This window comes from Euleptes europaea, chromosome 19 (genome assembly GCF_029931775.1).
Source record: "Euleptes europaea isolate rEulEur1 chromosome 19, rEulEur1.hap1, whole genome shotgun sequence".
Taxonomy (NCBI): domain Eukaryota; kingdom Metazoa; phylum Chordata; class Lepidosauria; order Squamata; family Sphaerodactylidae; genus Euleptes; species Euleptes europaea.
The window spans coordinates 36897235-36920057 of record NC_079330.1 but is presented as its reverse complement, the minus strand read 5'-3'; the positions used below and the strand labels follow the sequence as shown (position 1 = coordinate 36920057).

General features: G+C 50.0%; 1 protein-coding gene across 1 annotated transcript in view; it reads left to right on the top strand.

Moving 5' to 3' along the window:
• The window catches only part of MNT (MAX network transcriptional repressor), a 72468-nt gene that overhangs the window by 5204 nt on the left and 44441 nt on the right, over positions 1-22823 (top strand). The window contains exons 3-4 of the mRNA XM_056865044.1: positions 361-402; positions 2460-2571. Coding sequence (XP_056721022.1) covers positions 361-402; positions 2460-2571 — 154 coding nt within the window. The remainder of the gene's footprint in view (positions 1-360; positions 403-2459; positions 2572-22823) is intronic.

Below are 22823 nucleotides of genomic sequence, written 5' to 3'. Positions count from 1 at the left end.
AAATAAAAAAGCTGTGTTGCAGGGGGAAAGGCAAAGAGTTGGGATAGAACCTTACTGTGCTGATGTTCTGCTTACAAGGAGTCTTTAATACAAGGAAGCGTAAAAAAATTGGAAACACGCAGTTTCAAGTGGTACAGTCCATTTGACCTCCTCAGTGCTCTGCAACCATTCTGCTGCGCATGTAGCTCAGGCACAATTGTGGCCTTGTTCTGGTGCCTTTGCAGCACCGTATCATGCAGAAATTGGGAAGCCAAGCCTTTCCCTGGGGCCTCTGGGTCTTAGTCGCTGTTTGGAAACCTCAGTGGGGAGATTTTTCAGAACATGATGCTGATGGCATGTTTTGTTCTTTTCAAATTCCAGGGTTGGCACTCGGGAGGTCCATAATAAATTGGAGAAGAACAGGTATGTAGATGGTTGAAAAATGGGAAGTAAATAGGCATTTTGGTTTTTTAAGCTGGGGGAGGAGGGTGTAAATGGAATTCCAAGTCTTTTTGGAACATTATTAGAAGCTCCTTGATCAGAAGGCCAGCAGTGGTAGGGAAAGTTCCCAACTGAAGGCAGACATCAAACAAGCCACAGTTTGTACTGATCATAATTTTGAACCCAAACCATGGTTCATGTTTTGAGCAAGCCATGGTCTGCATCTGTTTTCCACCTGGTGTAGTGCAGCTTCCTGGGGCAGAATGAAGGCTGTATCTGCAGCCTTTGGGTTTGCATGAAACTTTAACTAGCATGAGCCACAGTTTGCAAGGCCACGTTGAACTGGTTTCCAATTCTGGGTTGCTGGCCCCTCGCCTCGTGGGTTGTAAGTCATGCCGAACCTTTCTTGACCCCTGGTTTGGTGTGGTGTCTTCACTGAGGCAGCCGTCCTGTTCCTTCTGGTCTCCTTCACTGTGCAGCCTCAAAGGGCAGACTGTGGCGCAGAAGTGGGGCCCATCTGGTCATTCCACGCAAGCGGAGAGTACGTCTGAGGCTGAGCCTTTGGCACCAGGATCTGCACTGGGAAGCTGCCAGCTTCAGTGGGGACCGGGGCCTTTGATGGCGAGGAACACCGACCTCTTCTACCTCTTGCCTTCCTCAAATCTCATTCCCATTTCATTAGCTGTCTCCCAGGTCTGTGCCCCCCTGAGAGCCCCAACCATCCAGGCGCCTCCCCAATGCAGCCGCCTGCTCTACCACACCCTATCTAGGCCTGGAGAAATTGGGAAACCTATTGATCGACCTGACAGGGTTGTTGTGGGGATAGGATGGTGAGGGAGAGCCTCGTTTGCCACTCTAAACGCTTTGGAAGGGTGCATTGATAAGTAGCTTTGTCGTCTGTTCCAGCAGCCCCCGAAGACCTTCCATTTCTCAGCTCTGACCTTCTTGGGCTTAAAACAAGATTTGTTTGCTTGCTGACCGGGTCTCCTCTTTGGGGGAAAGGGGTACAGCATTGGCCGGCCTCCCTTTGGGAAAAGCGCTGCTTGCCTTCTCGGGCGTTCCACCGGATGGGGGCGGGGGTTGCCAGTGCTCTTCTTGAAAGCTGTGCTGGGGAACAAACCTGAGATTTGCATCCTGCTCTCGTTCTGGATGGAGCCAAAAACGAAGTGATAACAAAATGAAATCCTGCTACCTAATGAAGCAACATTCAAGCAGACAAAAAGCCTAAAAAAATCTTCACACCATGATACTGAATTATTGTTGGCCATTAAACCTTCTGGAAGGATGGTGGCTGGCTGACATTTTTTATCCTCTCCTCTCTCCAGGGAGCCAGGATAGCTCCCTCCCCATTTTATCGCAACAACAGCCTTGTGAAGGATTTTTATTTAATATATTTATCCATTTATACTCTGCTGTTCTCCCCAGTGAGAACCAAAGCAGATTTCCTCATTTGCCCCTCCTCCATTTCATCCTCACACCAGCCCTGTGAGGTGGGTTAGGCCTAGGGTGTGTGGCTTGCCCAAGGACACCCAGCAAGCTCCCATGGCGGAGTTGAGATTTACACCCGGGGCCCCCAGGCCCAAGTCTGGACCTTTAAACACTGCTTCATGCTGGCTTTCGGGTTAGCCTGAGTGTACGAGTGGCTGAGATCACCCAGTGCGCTTTATGAGTGAGTGGGGATTTGAACTCGGGCGTCTAGTCCTACTCCGACTGCTGTGCCAAGCAGGCTCTTGCCCAGGTCTTTTTTACTTGTCACATGAAGCCATGTAATGATGAAGCTAAACCGACTGTCCTTTGAAGGGAATTCCTTGGAATTGGTGTGTATGTGTGTGTGGTGTGTGTGTGGAGGAGGACTGTGGGTCAGTGGGAGAGTATCTGCTTGGCATGCCGAAGGTCCCTGGTTCAGTGCTCAGCATCTCCCAAATAAGCATGCCACCACGTGGCACATGTAATCGGCCCACAACTTCCAGATCAGTGGGCCTTTTGGGTTAAAGTTTGTTCCGAGTGCTAAATGACTATGTGGCTTTTGTTTTCCGCAGACGCGCCCACTTGAAAGAATGCTTTGAGACCCTGAAACGCAACATCCCCAACATCGATGACAAGAAAACCTCTAACCTCAGCGTCCTAAGGAGTGCCTTGAGATATATCCAGGTAAGGTCTGAAAAGTTGATCTTGGAGCCCCATCCGTCTCCACTTGCGCCTGTGGCTCTGTGAGCACCCCCGTTTGGCCGAGCCTCGTGTAAACTGTTGTGTTCTTTTTGGGTAAATCTATGGCTTCAGGTCTTTTATCCGGCTGTGATCCCAGACGTGCTTGCTTGGGGGCAAAGGGGCTGTCCAAGGGGGCGTGTGTAGGTTTCTGAAATGCTCTGGGTTGAAATAGGCCAAAGGTTTCAGTGGAGCTCCTCCCATGCGTGCACATGCATGTTTTTAAATGTTAAAGTCATCATCTATGTGTTCTTTGTGAGCAGATTTCTTTGATTTTGATTGGTTGCAATTCTGTGTGTGGTGGGCTGACTTTTTAGATGCTGTGAGTCACTTTCTGTACATCGTTGGCTTTTCCCGTGTGCTAAAAGCCCATCTTGACTAGGAAAACGCATTGGCTGGTCCCTGTGAGGGATGCCGGGGTTTCTCAATTCCAAGGGCCCTGGCTGCCCTGGGGCCTCTGAAGCTCGGCAAGTGATGGTGTGATTTGGAGCCAGTGGTGGCTTTTGACAGCCTTGATCTGAGCCCTGATCTGAGCCGCTTCTGTTTGTTTCTGCAGCAAAGGTGCTGGCTGTGGGGCTTTTCAGAGCTTGTGGCATGGAGTAGGCGGCTGTGCAAGCACCTGGCTCACTTCTGATGTGCTGCTTCTCTTTCTGCTGGGTGTGAATAAGTCTTCCCCCCCATCCCGCCGCTACTAGTTACTTTGTCGCACAATCCGTCTCCAGGATTGTCCCCCTTCTAAGGCCAAGGGTCCTCCATGTTTGTTCACATGGTGCTTCTGGAGCTGCTGCTGGCTTGTTCTGTCCCCTGCAGTCCACGACCCATTGGGATGTTGAGGAGAGTCGGGTGGGCCGCGATGTCCCCCTTGGGCATCCTTTCTCTATTGGGATTTGGAAGGAGCATCTTCTTCCTTTCAAGGATGCTTCCAGTGCTCATGAGCGAAAGCTGCTTTGCCCAGGCACTTCCGCTTGTAGATCTGAGCTCTCAGGGGTGTGGTTGTAAACTGCTGTCTAGTGTCAGTAGAATCAGGAGCCTGTGTTGTCCAGCTTTGGATCCAAATCTGATTCCCAGCTCTCCTGGGAGTGCAGGTGGGGGCCCGGCTGGGACTTTACCTTTTGTGTACAATAGAATTGCAAAACAAGAAGTCTCAAAACTCCTGTCTTTTTCTCATTTTTATGTACTATAGATAGAGTCACTTGATGATGATGGAGATGCAGGAAACAAATTGGGACTCTTTTCTACCTGTGGTGGGAACATTCAGTTGCTAAGGAACCTTGGAATAACATTCACAATGAGATCTGGAAAATTTTTTGTTTAGCATTAAACATGGGGTTATTGTAGCAAGGTTCTTTCCAAGATTCAGTTGTATCTTCTTAAGATTTTAATGTTCAGCGCTAGAATGGGGTTGACACAATTCTGGAAACATCAAATTTGACCTTAAAGCAGAGAGATGGTTGTGTAAAGTTTGGAATGTTGTGTTGATGGGTGAAATATTAATGTATAAAAAAAAGGAGTCAAGCTGATCGAGTTGGGTTAAAAATGCGACGCAGAGAGAGGAGTGGCTGTTTACAGTTGGGAGTGGCTGTTTACAACCTGCTTGTGGTTGATTGCCACGGTGGCAAATCCCAGCGCAGATAGAGAAGAGCTGCCCCACTGGAGGATGAGCTTTTTGTAATCCCATACAAAGGAGCTCTCTTTGTGGGCCCTGCAGCTGCCAGATCTGGCAGGCAGGGTATGGGAAAGTAAACTGCCTCTGAGGGGGATGCAGAAGGTCTGGGATGGATGCAGGATAGAACCCTCCCCACTTTCTGGCTTGAGGCCTTGGGGTGGTAGAGTTAGGGCCCAGATGTTGTGTAGAATCTACCCTCCAGGCCAGTGTGTGTGTGTGTGTGTGTGTGTGTGTGTGTGTATGGCAAGGTACCAGAAATTTGGAATGCAAGTGCAGAAGTTTCCAGGTTCTATACAGGACTTGTCTGCAGGCCCTCTTGCTAGTGGGGCTGGGGTGTATTTATGTTTGCAGCTGCTGTCCTGTCACGGGAGAAGTGGCTCCTTCTGGAATTCTCCCTTGAGAGTGACAATTGATATAACAGTGTCCTGTATTGAATCTGGCCCCATTACAAAATGCTGATGCTTAGCATTAGTATCCTTGTCTTAAGTACTAAGCACATTTTACAATGCTTTTTTTGTTTTTAAAAAGGTCCCAGTACTCATATTTAAGGTTTTGCTGAATGCTGCCCCTGCAGACTCCCCCTTTGGAAGTTCCTGAGGGTCTCCTTTCTCTTCCTCTGGCTGAGTGGGGTGGGCTGATGCATGAGGATCAGGACTTGGGAGAGCCCCCAACAAGATGCCAGTACTCAGTACCGGTGAGTACTGTTGCCAAAAGCTCTGCGTATTACCTTGAAAATCCTTTGGGGCTTGAGGATTCCCCACAAGAAAGAAACAGGTAGGTGGAGAAGCCGCCTCTATCCTCTCCTCAGCCACGAATCTGCTCGGATTGAAGAGCATGGATGGAATCGGCAGCCCTGTTTGTCCAGGTGAGGTTTCCTGTGTCACCTGATTGCCGGCCACCTGCAGCGATGGTGCTACGGAGCAGCCGGGCTCAGGTCCACAAGCTGCCAGGGGGGCACTGGGGAAGGTGTCAGGCTAGGACCTGGGAAACCCAAGTTCGAATCCCCACTCTGCCATGAAAACCTGCTGAGTGACCTTGGGCCAGTCACACCCTCTCAGCCCTGACCCTGGCAAGTATTTGGATGGGAGACCACGGAATTCCAGGGGCGTGATGCTGAGGCAGGCAAGGGCAAAACACCTCCCAACTTCTCTTTCCTTGAAAACCTCACCGGGGTCGCCTCACGTCAGCTGTGACTTGACAGCAAAACACACACATGTGGTCATAATCCCTGGTTCAAGACCTCCAGTGCCTTGCAACACTCCTACAAGGTAGGCTGGCACTTTTATCCACATGTTATAGAAGAAGAAGAGTTGGTTTTTATATGCCAACTTTACCACTTAAGGGAGAGTCAAACCGGCTTACAATCCCCTTGCCTTCCCCTCCCTGCAACAGACACCCATTGAGATAGGTGGGACTGAGAGAGTGTGACTTGCCCAAAGTCACCCAGCTGGCTTCATGTGGGGGAGGGGGGAAACCAATCCGGTTCACTAGACTAGCCTCCACCGCTCATGTGGAGGAGTGGGGAATCAAACCTGGTTCTCCAGATCAGATTCCACCGCTCCAAACCACCGCTCTTAACCACTACACCTGAAGAAGCTGAGAGAAAGCAGCTTGCCTGGGAGCTGAAACCTGAACAGAGATTCCTTGCTCACACTTTTAACCTGCAGTGTAGTACTACGTTTAGCCCTTTTCAGGGATGGAAGGAAGGGCAATCGGTAGTGTAGGTGCTTTGCTTGTAAAAGCTTGTGAGTTTCTGGAGGGTAGATTTCAGATGGACATTTGGAGAATCATAGAATAATAGAGTTGGAAGGGACCACCAGGGTCATCTAGTCCAACCCCCTGCACAATGCAGGAAATTTACAACTCCCTCCCCCCCACACATCCCCAGTGACCCCAACCCTCCCCCCGCCATGCAGGATCCCACAATCAAAGCACTCCCGACAGATGGCCATCTAGCCTTTGCTTAAAGACCTCCAAAGACGGGGACTCCACCACGCTCCGAGGCAGCACATTCCACCGTCAAACAGCCCTCACCATCAGAAAGTTCTTCCTAATGTTTAGGTGGAATTGCTTTTCTATTAGTTTAAATCCATTACTCCGTGTCCTAGTCCCTGGAGCAACAGAGAACAAGCTAGTTCCCTCATCATCATGACATCCCTTCAGATATTTAAACATGGCTATCATGTCTCCCCTCAACCTTCTCTTCTCCAAACTAAACAAACCCAACTCCCTAAGTCTCTCCTCATAGGGCATGGATTCCAGACCTTTGACCATTCTGGTCGCCCTCCTCTGGACACGCTCCAACTTGTCAACATACTTCATAAATTGTGGAGCCCAAAACTGGACACAGTATTCCAAGTGAGGTCTGACCAATGCAGAATACAGTGGTAGTATTACTTCCCTTGATCTAGACACAGTACTCCTATTGATGCAGCCCAGAATTGCATTGGCCTTCTTAGCCGCCATATCACACTGTTGACTCATGTTTAGTTGGTGGTCCACTAAGACTCCCAGATCTCTTTCACATGTCAAGCCAACTCTCTCCCATCCTGTACCTGTGCCTTATGTTGTTTCTGCCTAGGTGAAGTACTTTACACTTCTCCCTATTGAAATCCATTTTATTGCTTATGGCCCAGCTCTCCAGTTTATCGAGGTCATTCTGAACTCTGACCCTACCCTCCGGGGTATTAACTACCCCTCCTAACTTGGTGTCATCTGCAAATTTGATTAGCATGCTCTCTATTCCATCATCCAAGTCATTTATAAAGATATTAAATAGTACCGGTCCCAGGACAGACCCCTGTAGTACCCCACTGGTCACTCCAGGATGAAGTTGGGCCATTAATGAGCACCCTTTGGGTTCGGTCGGTCAACCAATTACCAATCCATCTAACAGTAGCAGTGTCCAGCCCACATTTTACTAGCTTTGTTTCAAGAAGATCATGGGGGACTTTATCAAAGGTTTTTCTGAAATCAAGGTACACTACATCTACAACATTCCCTTCATCTACCATACTTGTCACTCTTTCAAAAAAAGGTATGAGATTAGTTTGGCATGACCTGTTTTTGAGAAACCCATGTTGACTGTCAGTGAGCATGGCATTTCTTTCTAAGTGCTTACAAACCGTCTGTTTAATTATCTGCTCTAGTATTTTACCTGGTATTGATGTCAGGCTGACTGGGCGATAATTGTTTGGGATTTCTTTCCCCCCCCCTTTTAAAGATGGGGACCACATTTGCCCTCCTCCAGTCTGCTGGAACGTCTCCTGTTCTCCATGAATTCTCAAAGATTATTGCCACTGGTTGTGAAATCACTTCAGCCAGTTCTTTTAACACCCTTGGATGCAGTTCGTCCGGCCCTGGAGACTTGAATTCATTGAGAGTAGCCAGGTATTCCTGTACTATCTCAGTGTCTATACTATGCTGTAATTCCCCTATTGCATCCTCTGCTCCATTATTCCCAGGTTGAGCACTATTCCTCTTTTGGGAGACGACTGATACAAAAAAGGAGTTAAGTAATTCTGCCTTTTCTGCCTCCCCCTGTTAATAACTCACCATTCTCTCCACGCAATGACCCAATCGTTACCTTGATCTTCCTTTTGTTACAGACATAACCAAAAAACCCTTTTTTGTTGTTTTTAACTTCCCTGGTTAGCCGGAGCTCATTCTGCGCTTTAGCCTTCCTGACTTTCTCCCTATGTGTGCTGGCTACTTGTTTGAATTCCTCTTTGTTGATTTCTCCCTTTTTCCACTTCTTGTACATGCCCTTCTTAAATCCTATCTCAACCAAAAGTTCTTTAGTCATCCACCCTGGTTTCTTCAAACCTATACCTTTTTTTCTCCTCGTGGGAAGTGATTGAAATTGCACCTTCAATATCTCCCTTTTAAGAATTTCCCATCCTTCATGTACTCCCTTCTCATTCAATATTCTCACCCACAGGGTCACACCCAGTAGTTCCCTAAATCTCCCTAATGGCAAGAGCTGTTCGCCAGTGACACGGTTGCCTGGAGAGGAAGGAGCTCTTTCTCTCCCTCTCTGGAGGTTTTCATGCAGGGATTGCTCTCGTTAGCGTTTCCTGGGTTGAATAAAGGGTTGGACTAGATCTACGAGATCCCTTCCAATTCTGTGATTCCCTGGTCTCAGTTCCCATGTGCAAGAGGAATCCTGCCTGAAGCCTCACATGGCTGTGCATTTTGCTGAATTTGGGAGATCCACTTGTTCTTGAAGATGTTATCTTCATTCCTAAGTTCCTAAACAGCTGTGGTGTGTTTCATTTGTTGGCTGGGGGTGGGGGGCTTAGTCTCCTTGCTTGTGCAGCAGAATGTGAGCTCTTGACCCATCGAACCAGAAATCACCACAGAGACAATCAGATTCCAAGCAGATGGCTTTACTGGTCAAATAGGCAATACAGTGCATGGAAGGCAAGATGACAGCTATGGCTTGTCTTGCCCATTATTTGGAAATATAAGGCAGAGAAACGGCGGGAGATTACAAAGCATAAACAGAGCATTATTTCCCAGGAGTGGCGTTCCCAGGCTTTGGTATGTGTAGCCGTCCTTGAGTCTGGACGGTTCAGCAGAGAAACGAAAGGAAACATCTAAACCGAGATAACAGCCTGACATCCTGCTCCCCTTAAGTCCCCCTCCCATCCGGCAAGGGGGCTGGTCTGTCCGGGTAGGCATCGTGAAAGGCGTTGACGAGTTTGGGGGCGGAGACATCCCGCGTGCGAACCCACTCGTCATAGGCAGGGGGGAAGTGTTTCCAGCGGATCAGGTATTGCATGGGGTATGCGGGAATCCAGGATTTTGGAGACTTCGAAATGTTCCTCCCCCCCCCCCACCATTATGGGTTGTTCAGGAGGCGGCTCCGGGTGCCATTGTGGGGAAGCAATATGGGGCTTTAGAAGGCTGACATGGAAAACGGGGTGCACACGCCTCAGAGTTTTGGGGAGAGACAGTTCCACCGTGACAGGATTTATGAGGCGGGTGATGGGAAATGGGCCAATGTATCTAGCACTGAGCTTATGGCAAGGACGGGTGGAACGCAGGTTCTTGGTGGAAAGGTATACCAGGTCACCCACTTGCAGGTCCATATTTGGGGAACGATGCTTGTCAGCCTGCGCCTTGTATTTGCGCTTGGCTCGGTCCAGGTTGCTAATCAGCCAGGGCCATGTTGTACGGAGGGTGTGAGCCCATGAGGCAATGTCGGCATCCCCCTCCCCCTCCGATCCTTCTACAGGGGTGATAGGACCGAAGTCCTGTCCATACACCGCATAAAACGGGCTGAAACCTGTGGATTGATGTACAGCATTATTGTAGGCATATTCTGCAAAAGGCAACAGTTCTACCCAGTCATCTTGGTGGTAATTGACATAACAGCGCAAATAACATTCGAGTACAGCATTGACACGTTCAGTTTGACCATCCGTTTGGGGATGGTATGCACTAGACAACCCTTGTTCCACCCCCACCAATTTGAGAAAAGCTTTCCAAAACTTAGCAACGAAACTACTTCCGCGGTCGCAGATTATCTTGCGCGGAAACGAATGTAGTCTAAAGACATGTGACACGAAGAGGCGGCCAACTTCTGAGCGGAGGGGATCCCCGCACATGGAACCAAATGTATTTGCTTAGGAAATAAGTCAGTGATAACCCATAACACAGTTTTTCCCCCGCTGAGAGGGAGATCCGTCATAAAATCCATAGCAATCACTTCCCAGGGTTTGCTTGGTATTTCAAGTGGTTGCAGTAGTCCTGGGGGTTTGCCTTGAGATCGTTTGACTGTGGCGCAAACAGGACAGCTGCGAATGAAAGAGTCAATGTCAGAACGCATTCCCCCCCACCAGAACTGCCTGCGCAACAGGTGAAGGGTCTTTAGGAACCCAAAGTGTCCAGCTGTTTTTACTCCATGAGCCAAATGTAAGACCTTTTCGGAGCGTTTTGGGCACGTATAATTTCGAGTCTTTGTACCAGCAACCTCCTTGTTCGATTACATCGGGAGGCAGGGTTTGAGCAGAGCGTTCCATGAGGCATTATTCCCGAAGGGAATTTAAGAAAGACTCGGAGACGGGAAGCCCCCCCCCTGTTTTACGGTGGAAGCAGGAGCAGATATGGGGGTCGACGAGGGGGAAGCGCTTACGTGCGGTGGTGCGCTGACTGCAGGCGGCTTGGCGGCCGGTTGGGTTGGAGGAGTTGGTGCGTCGGTCCCGTGCTTCCGTTGTGGGGGCAGTGTTTGGGATCGGGTTTGTACAGCCAGCACGGGTAGGGCTTCTCTTTGCGCAGGCGTAAATAAAGAGTCTGTTGGCCGATCGAGTTTCACCGGGTACTGAGGCAGTCGGGAGAGAGCATCTGCGAGAACGTTTTGTTTTCCAGGGACATGCTTCAGGACGAAACGAAACTGAGCAAAGAAATCCGCCCAACGCTGTTGTTTCGCGGACAATTTATGGGTCCCCGTGAGGGCAGCTAGATTTTTGTGATCGGTCCGACTTCAAAGGGTACTTTAGACCCCTCCAGGAATTGTCGCCATAGAGTAAGTGCATGGTGAACAGCCGATGCTTCTTTCTCCCAAATGGGCCAGTTCAATTGGGAGTGCGCAAACTTCTTGGAGAAGTAAGCGCAAGGGTGAAGGAGACCATCTGGTCCTCTTTGGAGAAGGGCCCCTCCCATAGCCACGTCGGAGGCATCGACTTGCACAATGAACATTTGATTTGGGTCTGGGTGCCGTAGCACGGGCTCCGAAGTGAAAAGGCGTTTGAGGGCTACAAAAGCGGCCTGGCATTGATCAGTCCACAGTATCTTAGCGGAGGGTAACGTAGCTGAGCTTCCTTTACCCTTTGTTTTCAGCAGGTCGGTGATGGGCAGCTCCACTTGGGCGAAGTTAGGGATGAACCCGCGATAGAAATTAGCAAAACCTAGAAACTGTTGTACTTGTTTGCGGTTGGAGGGAGGGGTCCAATCGAGGACGGATTGGACCTTGGCCGGGTCCATGCTAAGGCCATGGTGGGAGATTATATATCCCAAGAACGTTATTTTGCTCTGATGAAATTCGCATTTAGCCAACTTTGCAAAGAGTTGGTGATTGCGCAGGCGCTGCAGAACTTCTCGGACCAGAGCGACATGCTCATCCATGGTTTTTGAATAAATAAGAATGTCATCTAAATAAACCACCACCCCGCGGTACAGTAAATCGTGGAGGATTTCGTTGATGAGTTGCATGAAGACCCCCGGGGCCCCTTTTAACCCGAAAGACATCACAAGGAATTCAAACATTCCAAAACAGCTAGAGAAGGCAGTGAGGGGTTCGTCTCCCTCGCGGATACGGACGCGGTAGTAGGCTTCTACTAAGTCCAACTTGGAGAATATACGTCCCTCCTGCAACTGCCCCAAAATATCTGAAATCAGCGGTATAGGGTAGGCGTTGGCTTGGGTAACTGCATTGAGCTTTCGGAAGTCGATGCATAGGCGCAGGTCGCCCTCCTTTTTTCGGACGAAAAATGCGGGGGCTGAGTTGGGAGCATTTGATGGGCGAATGAACCCTCTGGTAAGGTTTTTGTCCAAAAAGTCCCGTAGTACAGTGCGCTCGGAAGCGCTCATAGGGTAAATCTTACTCTTGGTTAAGGTGCAGTCCTTCACCACCTCAATTGTACAGTCAGTGGCCTGGTGGGGGGGGGGTAAGGCATCACATTCTTTAATGTTAAAGACATCCGCAAAATCCTGGTATACATCAGGTAGGGACGGCGGTGATGGGACATCGGAGGTTAATGCTAGAGCGGGTGGAGACAGCACCGTGACTTGCTGTCGGTGCTGATCGCATTTGGGGTTGGCAAAGGAGATAGTGTTCGTCTCCCAGTCTATACTGGGACTATGACCTTTAATCCAGTTAATTCCCAGGACCACTTCAAATCGGATAGGGGCTATGGTAAAGTCTATTTGCTCCCAGTGGGAGCCAATACCCATCGCCACCCCTGTAGTGCGATGATCAACTGGGCCCCCCTTGAAATGGCTTCCGTCCATTTGGGCAAATTGGACGGGGGCTGGTAAAGCCTCGGATTTGACTTTGTGCTGCAAAAGTGGCCTCATTGATTAGAGTGCGACCGCAACCGGAGTCAATGAGTGCCTTAACGGGTAGTTGGGGACCACCTTTATAGTGTTGTAAAACTGCGTCCACATAAACGGTGGTTTCCACTTCCTTCACCTTGGTGGGAGCTTTCGGTTTAGCAGGAGATTCTGCAGGGGTCTGTGGAGACGCTCCACTCACCACAGACCGGAGCCGTTTTTTGACAAATCAAGGGGGGTTTCCAGGTTCAAAGCTGGAGGATCCCATGGGTTCTCTTCGTCAGAAGAAGGAGAGTTGTCCCCCAATGGGGCATTTGTAATCCGGGACCCGGCGGGGTCACTCGATGTAGGAAGGTTAGATGAGTCCTCAACGTGAAGTGCAGAGGGTGTGGGTCTCCCCGGCGCTGCGCTGCGGGTGGCCGCGGTGCCTCTGCGTTGAGGTCGTCCTCGAGATCGGGTTGCCATGCTGGGGCGAAAGGGTTCAGGGCAATGTGGGCAGACTGCCGCAAAGTGGCCCAGTTGCCCACAAGTGAGGCAAGCTCATCTTTGAAACCGTGTTTCGCGATCCTGGGGTGGACGCGCGGGCTTCCGTGGATTGGGGAGTGGTGCCTTGGGCTGGGGTTTTTGGACGCTTTTCTCCTTGTTTCTTTGGCGGACAAGGGAAATAAAGCGCCGGCGGCTTTCCACCTCCTCGGCTAATAGAATCCAATCCTCGAGGGTGTCGGGATCACCCCGCATATACGACCAGTTCAGAATGTCAGGGTGTAAGGCTTCCCTGAAATGGTGAATTAGGGTGGCTTCGGGCCAGCCCACAATTCTGCTTGCTAGTCTCTGGAATTCATCGGCAAACTCTCGAACTGGAGTAGAGCCTTGTCTTAGTTGTAGAAGCTCCGCTTTGGCTCGTTCCCCCAGAAAGGGATCCTCAAACCTCCTCCGTAAGGCAGTCATGAAATTGTTGAGGGAACGGATAGAGCGGGATCGGGTGTCGAACTGGAGGACCATCCAGTCGGCTGCTTTACCTGTCAAAAGGGAAGCCACATAGTGAACCCGGCTGTCCTCTGTAGGGAAGAACTGTCCTTGTTCTCGCATATAGCTGTCTACCTGATGCAAGAAACAGGGCAGGGTTTCGAGAGATCCATCGTAAGTAGTTTTCAATTTGAGTTGTTTCCAAGGACCGGGCATAGGTTGACCCAGTTGCACGGGTGCCCTGGGTGCAGGTAAAACGGGACCTCCGGGAACCAGGGGTTCAACAGGCACATAAGCGGGTGGCTGGGCTGGCACTCCCTGTTGAACCGGTACTGCGGCCCCCTGTGGAACGGGTTGTGCCGGGGTTGTCAGGGCCTGCTGTAACTGCCTGTTGTCCTGAAGCAAGCGTTCCATTAGCTCCTGGAGTTGATCTACACGGCCAGATAGCTCCCGATTCTGAGCTCGTAACAGGTGAACATCCTCACCCGGGCCACCTGTACGATGAGGTTTGCTTGTCCGAAAACTTGTGGCCCATTGAGAACCGTCCCCATACAAGTCCTCTTCCTCAGACTCCTCGGAGTCTTGGCGTCGTTCTGCGAGGCGGCGTGCACGTTGGGTCGTGCGCGACGGGGCAAATACCGGGGAAAACGACAGACCCAATGGAGGACTGCTCCATCCGGAGTCTTTGGGGCGGCCGCCTGTCCGCGCCCGATCCGCAGCCAACTGCTGCTCTTTGTCCCTTGCGGCTTGAGCCTCGGCTTCCGCCTTAGCCGCTTCAGCAGCTTCCCTATCCGCGAGAGCCTGTGCGCTTTCAAGTCTCAGAGCGGCAGCTGCGGTAATGTGCGGTAAAAGTTCCGTTTCCAGGAGCGTGAGTAGGGGGTCGGGCTCCCCACCTAACAATGGTTGCACTCGGACCGCGACTGCGGGTGCATCGGTCAGGGTCAAACGTTGAGCCAAGGTGGCTATCGTGGTATCCTTTGTACAATCCGCAAAGAGGAGGGCTGTCTGGATGGCGATCCTCTTGGCTTCAGCTTGACAGTCAGCTGCATTGGGTACCAAAGAAAAACCTGACGGTGCGGCTCCCGCCATGGTACCTTCCCCCAAGGCGACAGGACGCCTTAGAGCCGTGGATGAGAGAGTCTCACGGGCAATAAGCTTATCCAATAAACCGGTTAGTATTTGTAAGTCCTCAGTTGCCAGCCGGGCATCATCCAGCAACTGATCAAAATCCTGGAGGTCTAAACAAGCATTAGTATCCTCCGACGTTAACATCCAGAGAACCCTCACTAGAGATCGCCGCTGCGTCTGGACCAGTCCACTCAAGCGGCAAACCTCTGAATTAGTCCTAAAGAGTTCAGCTACTATGTCCCGTAGGAGGGTAGGATCCTCTGAGGAGGACTCCAGGGTTCCAAGAAGCAGTAGTCACGGTTCACTCGGAGAGCGCCCTCCTAGCTCCCATCTGAGTGGCAGGCGAACCCTCCAGGGCTCCAGCCTGACTAAAGAATTGATGAAGAAGGGATAGCTGTCATAATGTGAGCTCTTGACCCATCGAACCAGAAATCACCACAGAGACAATCAGATTCCAAGCAGATGGCTTTACTGGTCAAATAGGCAATACAGTGCATGGAAGGCAAGATGACAGCTATGGCTTGTCTTGCCCGTTATTTGGAAATATAAGGCAGAGAAACGGCGGGAGATTACAAAGCATAAACAGAGCATTATTTCCCAGGAGTGGCGTTCCGAGGCTTTGGTATGTGTAGCCGTCCTTGAGTCTGGACGGTTCAGAAGAGAAACGAAAGGAAACATCTAAACCGAGATAACAGCCTGACACAGAGATGAGCTGCATCATTCTGTGCTTGGAGATTTAACTTCTACAGACCCGGCCGGGGGTGGGGGGATGCTGGCATAGTGAAGTGCTAGAGCAAAAAGAGGGACAGCGATTTATCGGGATCAGAGCTGGGAAAGGGGACAGCCCCTGCTAAAGAGGGACGGCGGGTGCATGCAGAAGGCAGTTCCCGAGACCTGCAGTTTTATGGGGTATTAATGCGTACTGGAGCCTCCATTCATGCCACTGTAGACAGAGCTGTCCATTCACCTTCCTGCTCCGGTAGGGTGGGGGTCACGGTGTCGTGGGCCAGGATGTCACTCTAGCTGTGAGGAACTGATGTGCTCCGCAAAGGACATTTCTGCCTTTGGGCAACCAACAGCCTTGGAAACCTTTGTCTTTGCAAACAGCAGCTCTCTTTTGATGCATCACTGAAATCTCCCCTCCCCCTTTGCTTTACGTAGCTTCTCTTCACTCATCCTAAAATTTTGGTGCAGTTCTTTGCTGCCTGCATATTATCCGCCTAAGTGCCTCTGTCTCTCCCGCCTTTCCTCTCCCTTTCACCCGTGATGGAGCTCTCTGCAAGGGACGAGCAGTAATGAAAATGGGAGCCGTGTCCTCAGATGCCTGGCTAACGTCATCACGTGTAAAGCAAGCCAAAATGGGATCTTTGCTGCAGTAAAAGCTGCTTCTCCCCCCCCCCCCCGCCCTGGTGGCTTCTGCCATCTAGTCTCTGCTTGGTTCCATTCCAAGGTGTTGTGTGCATTTTTGGCTTTGAGGGAATTCTCAATTTGTAGATTTTTAGATCAATGGAGGGTACGTGCAGAGAGCCATTGTGGTGTGGTACTCAGACTGAGCAGGGTCAAGAAGACCCTGGGTTCGAAGCTCCATTCTAGTATTCAGTTCACTCAGTGACCGTGAGTCAGTCATGCTCTCTTGGTCTAACCTACCTTGCAAGGGTTGTTGTGAGGATCAAATGGAGGTGAACCATGGGCTCCTTGGGGGAAGGGTGAGATAGAACTGTAATCATGGAGTTTGCTTTGTCTTACGACACAAAGCCTTTCTGCAGTGAGGCATGAGTTAGCTGTACATTGCTTGGTAGACCTCTTCAAGCTCAGCAGGTGTCATGGGCCCTGCCTTGGAAGCTGAGGACTCGGAAGCTGAAGTGGACGAACAGGTTGCCTCTGGGCCCTCAGTACCTCCATTGCAGTCAGTAGCACAGGAGCCTGAAACAACTCAGCAGGAACCACAGCTAGGCAGAGAGATGGAACAAGGGCAGACAGAAGCTACTCTTCCCCCAACCCCTGCAGTGGAAGCTGAGAATGGCAGCCCTCCAAGCTCACCTGAACCTGATAGGCGTATCAGGACTCGGCAGCGTGTGGTTCTGCAAGGTAGAAGGAGAAGTGCTCGCTTGGAGAGGCTAAGCAGACAGAGAACTGGTGCTGAGTCATTTCAGGATGAAGCCTAGCTTGGAAATGCAGTGCCTGATAAAGGCAGTGCAGGCGTGCTTTCACTTTGCGGAAGCAACCGTGCAGTTTCTCTGTGTTCCCGCTACCGCTCATGATTGATCTCTCCGGCTGTTGACTCCTGCCTGCTTTGACGACGCCTCCGACTTCTGACCTCGGTAGACAGCATAATCTTTGTCGCCTGCTCCGAAAGGGGCTAGATACCTCCCGCACGTCTGAGGACTGTGGGCACTGCCCGGCCCTTGGCCTACGCCGGCGCAGCAGTGGAATGGACAGCTGCCAATCAGATATTTTATTGAGCCACATTCCCCCCGCCCCTCCACCCACATTGTCAACCAATTTGGCCCCCCTAGGCAGCTTACTAATTTTCAAAGAAAGGGAATTAAACCAATCAATAAAAATCAAGAATCAATTACAAACACTAGCAATAAAACATTAAATAGTCGAGTAATTGCAGCAATTTTAAAAAGTAGTATCAACAATGGAAAATAAACAGAAGTCTTATTAGCAGTAAAGCAATTGAATGGGCAGCAATAAAACACTAAAACAATATTTAAAACATGCTTAGAACAGCCGGAGCAGCGCAGAGTGACTAGCAGGCCAAGAATAGCAGTGTTTGGTGTTTTAGAAGTGCCAACAGAGAGACTTAATTTTTTTTTTATTTTAACCAAAGTGCCGACAGTATTTGTCTTTCAGTACCCGTTTCTCCTGTTGGGGTTTGGAAGGGGGGCACAGTTAGAGGTGGATTACCAAAACCTAGCTTAACTGTAAGGCCGAGTTCAGAGTGGTGTGTCTGCCCCGATTCTGCAGAGCACAGGGTGTGGTACTGGGGCCCAGGAAGGGTTTCCTGAAAGTAATTTACCAACAACAACAACAACAAAAGACAATGGCCTGGAGAAGAGACGAGTGAGCGGGGACATGCTCTTCAGATTCCTGAAGGGCTGTCATGTGGATGTGGGCAAAGACAATCTCAGCTGCTCCAGAGGGCGAGGCCAGGCCTCACTCGCATGTGCCCCCGGGGAATGAGGTTGTGGAGCTTCAGGCTGGGGGTGAAGGATCACATATTTTTGGAATACTGCATTATTTCGAACTCTTCTTGAAAGCAGAAAACCTGCACAGCAAGCAAACAAACAGAAAAGGTAGAGCCTTTTCCCTTGCTTTGCTAGCTTTCTGAATGCAAAGATTTTTTGTGTGTGTGATGGAATATTCAAAGTTGGAGTCCACACTGCCTGTGGTCTGAAGTGCCGCAGCCTGTTCTCCCACCTCAGGACTCAGCACCCTCATTCCCTGGCGAGGGTGAAGCAGGCTTTGAGCTCATAGACTTAAGTTACAGAAGGGTGAATTTCAGTTGACCATTAGGAGAAAATTCCTGCTGTAGGAGCGGCTGGATGAGGGAAGGAGCGGTCTAGAGAGAGTCTGGCATCCCTGCAGGTCTTCAAGCAGAGGTTGAAATGCTGCCTGTTGGGGGTTGCTCTCGGGGTTGGGCTGGATGGCCTCTGAGGCAGGGGGCCCCAACCTTTTTGAGCCTGTGGATACGTTTAAAATTATGACACAGCACCGTGGGAACAGCCACAAAATGGCTGCCACAGGAGGGGGAGCCAGCCACAAAATGATTGCTATAGCTTAACTTCGGTAATACGGTGTAGATCCTTGTGCTGTGGTGGCAGCTGCTGCCAAAACAACATTTTTAAAAATCTGCACATCCAATCAAATCACTAGTAGTAAATCAGAAGTCTTGCTGGGCAAAAGCCCTACCTGGCCCCACCCACTTCCTAAAAACATTTGGTAGGCGGCAAAAAGGGTGTTTGCAGGCGCCATGGTGCACATGGTTCCACATCGGGATCCCTGCTCTAAGATCTCTAGTTTTGCGATGGATTTTGCCCCAGGCAAAAGTTGACATTTATTAACTAAACAAACAAACAAATAAATAAATGCAATAAATAAATGGGGTGTGTGGTTCTTCATAGTTTGTTAGAGCTGATGGAAGGATTGGGGCCCCCAGATGCAATCAATAATCCTCCAAACCATATGTTGTAAAGTACCCCAATGCCTAGAAAACAGACCACTGTGTCGTCATCCACCCCCCCCCGAAGATCCAGTTCCTTGCTAAAATATCCAGCCTCTTTTCATTTTCTCTCCCCCCCCCCTTAATACGTGGGGGAGGATGCATGTCTGGTAGATCAGCCGCACTGGGAATACTTGGGTTGGAAAGGGGATGTGCTCCTTTGCAGGAGTTGGCTATGCAGGGCGGGTGGGGGGGGGGTTGTTGTCGTCTTTGTCCACTATTTCTCTAGCTGTGTTTGACTGAAACTCTCACTGTATTCTGCTCCTGGGCAGGAGTCTGGGGGGTGGGGTGCCAAGCAAGGAACTGTGTGCCTTTTCCTCCCTGGCAGCCAAAGGTCACTCCATCCACATGGCCCTCCTTCCTCCCCACCCCCAGTCCTCTGTTATCCCGCCAGCAGGTCCACGTGTACAGCAAGCACATGGCCTGCCCCGGCCATGTGACGTCACCAGGGCTGCCTGCCCAGACAGGAATGTGAGCTGCGCACGAGGTTACACACGCAGCTGCAGCCTGGAGAAAGGGGAGGGAGGCGTGCGCTCCCCTGACGGAAAAGCGAGTGTCTGGCTGGCTGGGGATCCCAGCTCACTCTTCCGCTGCCGCCGCCACCCTGCTTTTTATTTCCACTCTTGTGGGTCTGGTGATTTGCAAGCAGCCAGAGGTAAACGAGGGCTGATGCAGCATCCAGCTCGCATTCACAGGCCTTGCTTCTGGAAGGGCGTAGCAATAACGACTGCATATTAATGCTACTGGCATTTTTATTTGTTACGAGCCACCATCATTTGAAGAAGCCAGCCTTTCTTTTGATGTGCAGAAGTATAAAAGGAGGTGTTCGTTTTCCACAGAGCATCTCCCCATCCCTTGGGCTACAGCGGGGCCAACATCAGCTCCGGTCCGGTTGCGTTTAGCCAGTTAACCCCTGAGTGTAAATGGCTCCTGTTGGAATGGATTGGCTGGAAAGTGCTTTCATTTTCATGGGCCCACCTGCATGCTTCCTGCCTAAGTTACTGCACGCTGCAAGCAACCAAGGCCAGGAGAGAATTCCCATTCGATGCAGTTCCTCTGACCCCTCCCCAGTATCAAAACATGGGCTCTCACAGTGTACCCGTTGCATTCCTCCCTTTGATTAGTGGTTTTTAGAAGTTTTTGCATTTTTGGGATTGTGTGTTTTATTTGGATTGAATAATTGTCTGGGAGGTTTTATCCTCAAGAAAAGTGATTCTTTGAGAAACATTTAAATTCAGTCTGTCTTTCAGACAGAGCACACATGAACACACACAAAGCTTCCTTGTACTGAAGCAGAGACCCTTCTGTCCCTTGAGGTCATCGTTGTCTCTTCAGACTGGCAGCTGCTCTCCAGAATTTCCAGTAGAGTTCTTTCACATCACCCATTACCTGATCCTTTTAGCTGGAGATGCTGGGGGTTGAACCTGGGACCTTCTGGATGCCAAGCAGATATTCTATAACTGAGCCATGGCCCCTCCCCTAGCAGGGCATAAAGCCAGCAACTTCCTCCCTACCTCGGTCTCTTCCCCCGCCTCCCAAATTAAGATGTTGGTGCCTAAGCATTTATGGAAGTTGCAGCAAATTGACTTGGGAAATCATCTCTCTTGTTTTAGATGTCAACTATCTGGCCTGAAAGCTAGAATAGTGTAGTGCCAGATTAGCACTAGGGAGACCCGGGTTCAAATGCCGCTTCTGCCATGAAGCTCACTGGGTGACCTTGGGTCACTCACTCCCACAGTTTAACTTCTCTCATAGGGCTGTTGTGAGGGTAAAATGGGAGAAGGGAGAAACATGTGCATCCCCCTGAGTTTGAAAGAAGGACAGGATAAAAATTAAATGTATAGACTGCCAAGCAGCAAGAGGAAAAACATTCTGCATGTGTTCAAAAGCACCATTGTTTTGCATGTTTCCAGGCTGAGCCCTGGCAGGGGGGAAATGTGTTTGAAAATCCTCTTACATGAAGCTTGTTCTCTTTCCTGACACATGCTTTATATATATATTTAATGTTGTTAAAGTTTTGTGAAAATTAAATGCAATATTAAAATAATAATCATCATTTTAAATACATTTCAGGCCATTTTTGGAGGTTGCTTTGTTCTTGTTTTAAACGTAGTTTCCTGGACTCAGAATTCTGTGCGGTTGTCTTAGTGATTAAGCCATATTGGAATACTTTATGCTTAGAATTTATATGTACATGTTGTCTTACTAGTCTACCTTACAGGGTTGTTATTTCCTGCAGATAGTGCCAGAGCTGAGGTTGAATAGATTGTCCGAGGTCACCTAGTGAGTTAATGGCATGGGAAGACTTGAACTAAGGACCTCCTGGGGCACAGCTGGTTCTTTGAGCCTGCTACAGAGATTACCCAATAATTGGAAATGTGTGTGCGTGTTTTCTGTCTAAGTTCTACAATATTTGTCCATCTGAATCCAAAAGTTTATATATATATATATATATTGGTCAGAGGTGGTTTGCCACTGCCTGCCTCCGCTTCTTGCTCCTGGCATTCCTTGGAGGTCTCCCATCCAAATACTCACTGGGGTCAACCCTGCTTAGCTTCTGAGATCTGACAAGATCAGGCTAGCCTGGGCCATCCGGGTCAGGGCCAGCTTCCATAAGTAACAATAAGGAATAGCAATAAACAATCATACGGCATAAGCATGAAAGGACTAGTCTCTTCCGAGGAGACTTGGGGTGGGGGAGTGAGGGATGAAAACTGGCAAACTTCCCGCTGCTTTCCAGCTGAGCCTGGTTCTCCATTGCCCCCGGCGTTTAGTGCCTGGTGGTGCAGCAAGCGCGAGTTGTTTTTTCTAAACTAAAACCTCAGTATTCAGGTTAAATTGCCATGTTGGCACTTTGCGATAAATAAGTGGGTTTTGGGTTGCAGTTTGGGCACTCGGCCTCTAAAAGGTTTGCCATCACTGATCTAGAGAGTATGTGGCTGGGCTGACATTTGAACCCACAACCCTCCCAAATCACAGTTCATTCTCTGAGCTACTGCACTGTTTATTCCTTCCCGAAGAAGAGCAGTGCTGCTGATTCTGGATCCTGTGCTCCATAGTGTGCAATTTAAAGACATTCAGAAGTGGGAATCTGGGTCAAGAGTGGCTTTTCTCCTTGGCACCCTAGGAGCCTTTGCTAGTGCTGTTCTTCAGCTTGTCCCCCCCACCCCCGCCAAAGTCTGCTGCTAACAAAAGCAGGAGTCTAAATAAATTCTACAGACCTCTGTTTTTTTGAGTGCCCCTTTCCCTTGCTTATGGAAGCAGGATAAGAGAGAGGCAAAGGGCCCACGCTCAGGCCCAGGAATGCCTGCCGAGAGGAGGGCAAGCTCGCTTCATGGAAGGGAGCGGGGGGGGGGGGATGATTAGGGCAGGGACAGAAACATTGGCTGAAGGGGTCACCCCGGGAGGACCAGCACACCCGACCCCCAGACCCCATGGTTTTCTTTTCTGAGCTTTGCAACCTGCAACTTGCCCATCACACCCAAAGCTCTTGCGGACAGCCTATTGCAATCCTAGCTCTGTCTCTTTTTTTAAAGTAAATTTATAGCCCCCATTGTTCAAAAATGTAAAAGAAATTAAGGCAAAAGTTTCCAGCAGTGCTCTCAAACTGAAAAGGATTTTGTTCTCATCTCCCCCTCCCTCCCTTTCTCTGCTCTCCCCATCTTCTGAGAAATCTGCGCTGACCTCCTTGCTTTTTGCTGACCTCTGAGCAGCAGCAGCCACCAGACCTCCTCCAAGCCGCAGGCCCGGGTGGGTTCCTACTGAGGGTCCCTCCTCCTGCAGTCCCCACGTGTTGGCTGCTCACGTGCCCTCAGGGTTGTTTACCTGGCCTGACCCACTCGCTCCTTCTCTTCTGATCGGCCTGGGTTGGACCATATGGAGCAATAATAATCAACAACAACTCTCCCCAGCTTATCAGGGCCTGGTTGTGTACTTTTGGGGGAGGGGGGGAATCTTTTCATCTTCAGTATTCAACAACGTTCTTGTGGGGGGATCAAAACAAATTGCAAGCTGTTTAATGGGCAATGATCATAAAGTTAAGCAGTTTGGGGGTGGAGGGGGTCACTTGGAGCCATATTATTCTCCCCCCCATTGCACTTAGCTTGACGCCAAAACTAAACAAAATGGCTTCCAGTAACTTGGTGTGATCAAGTG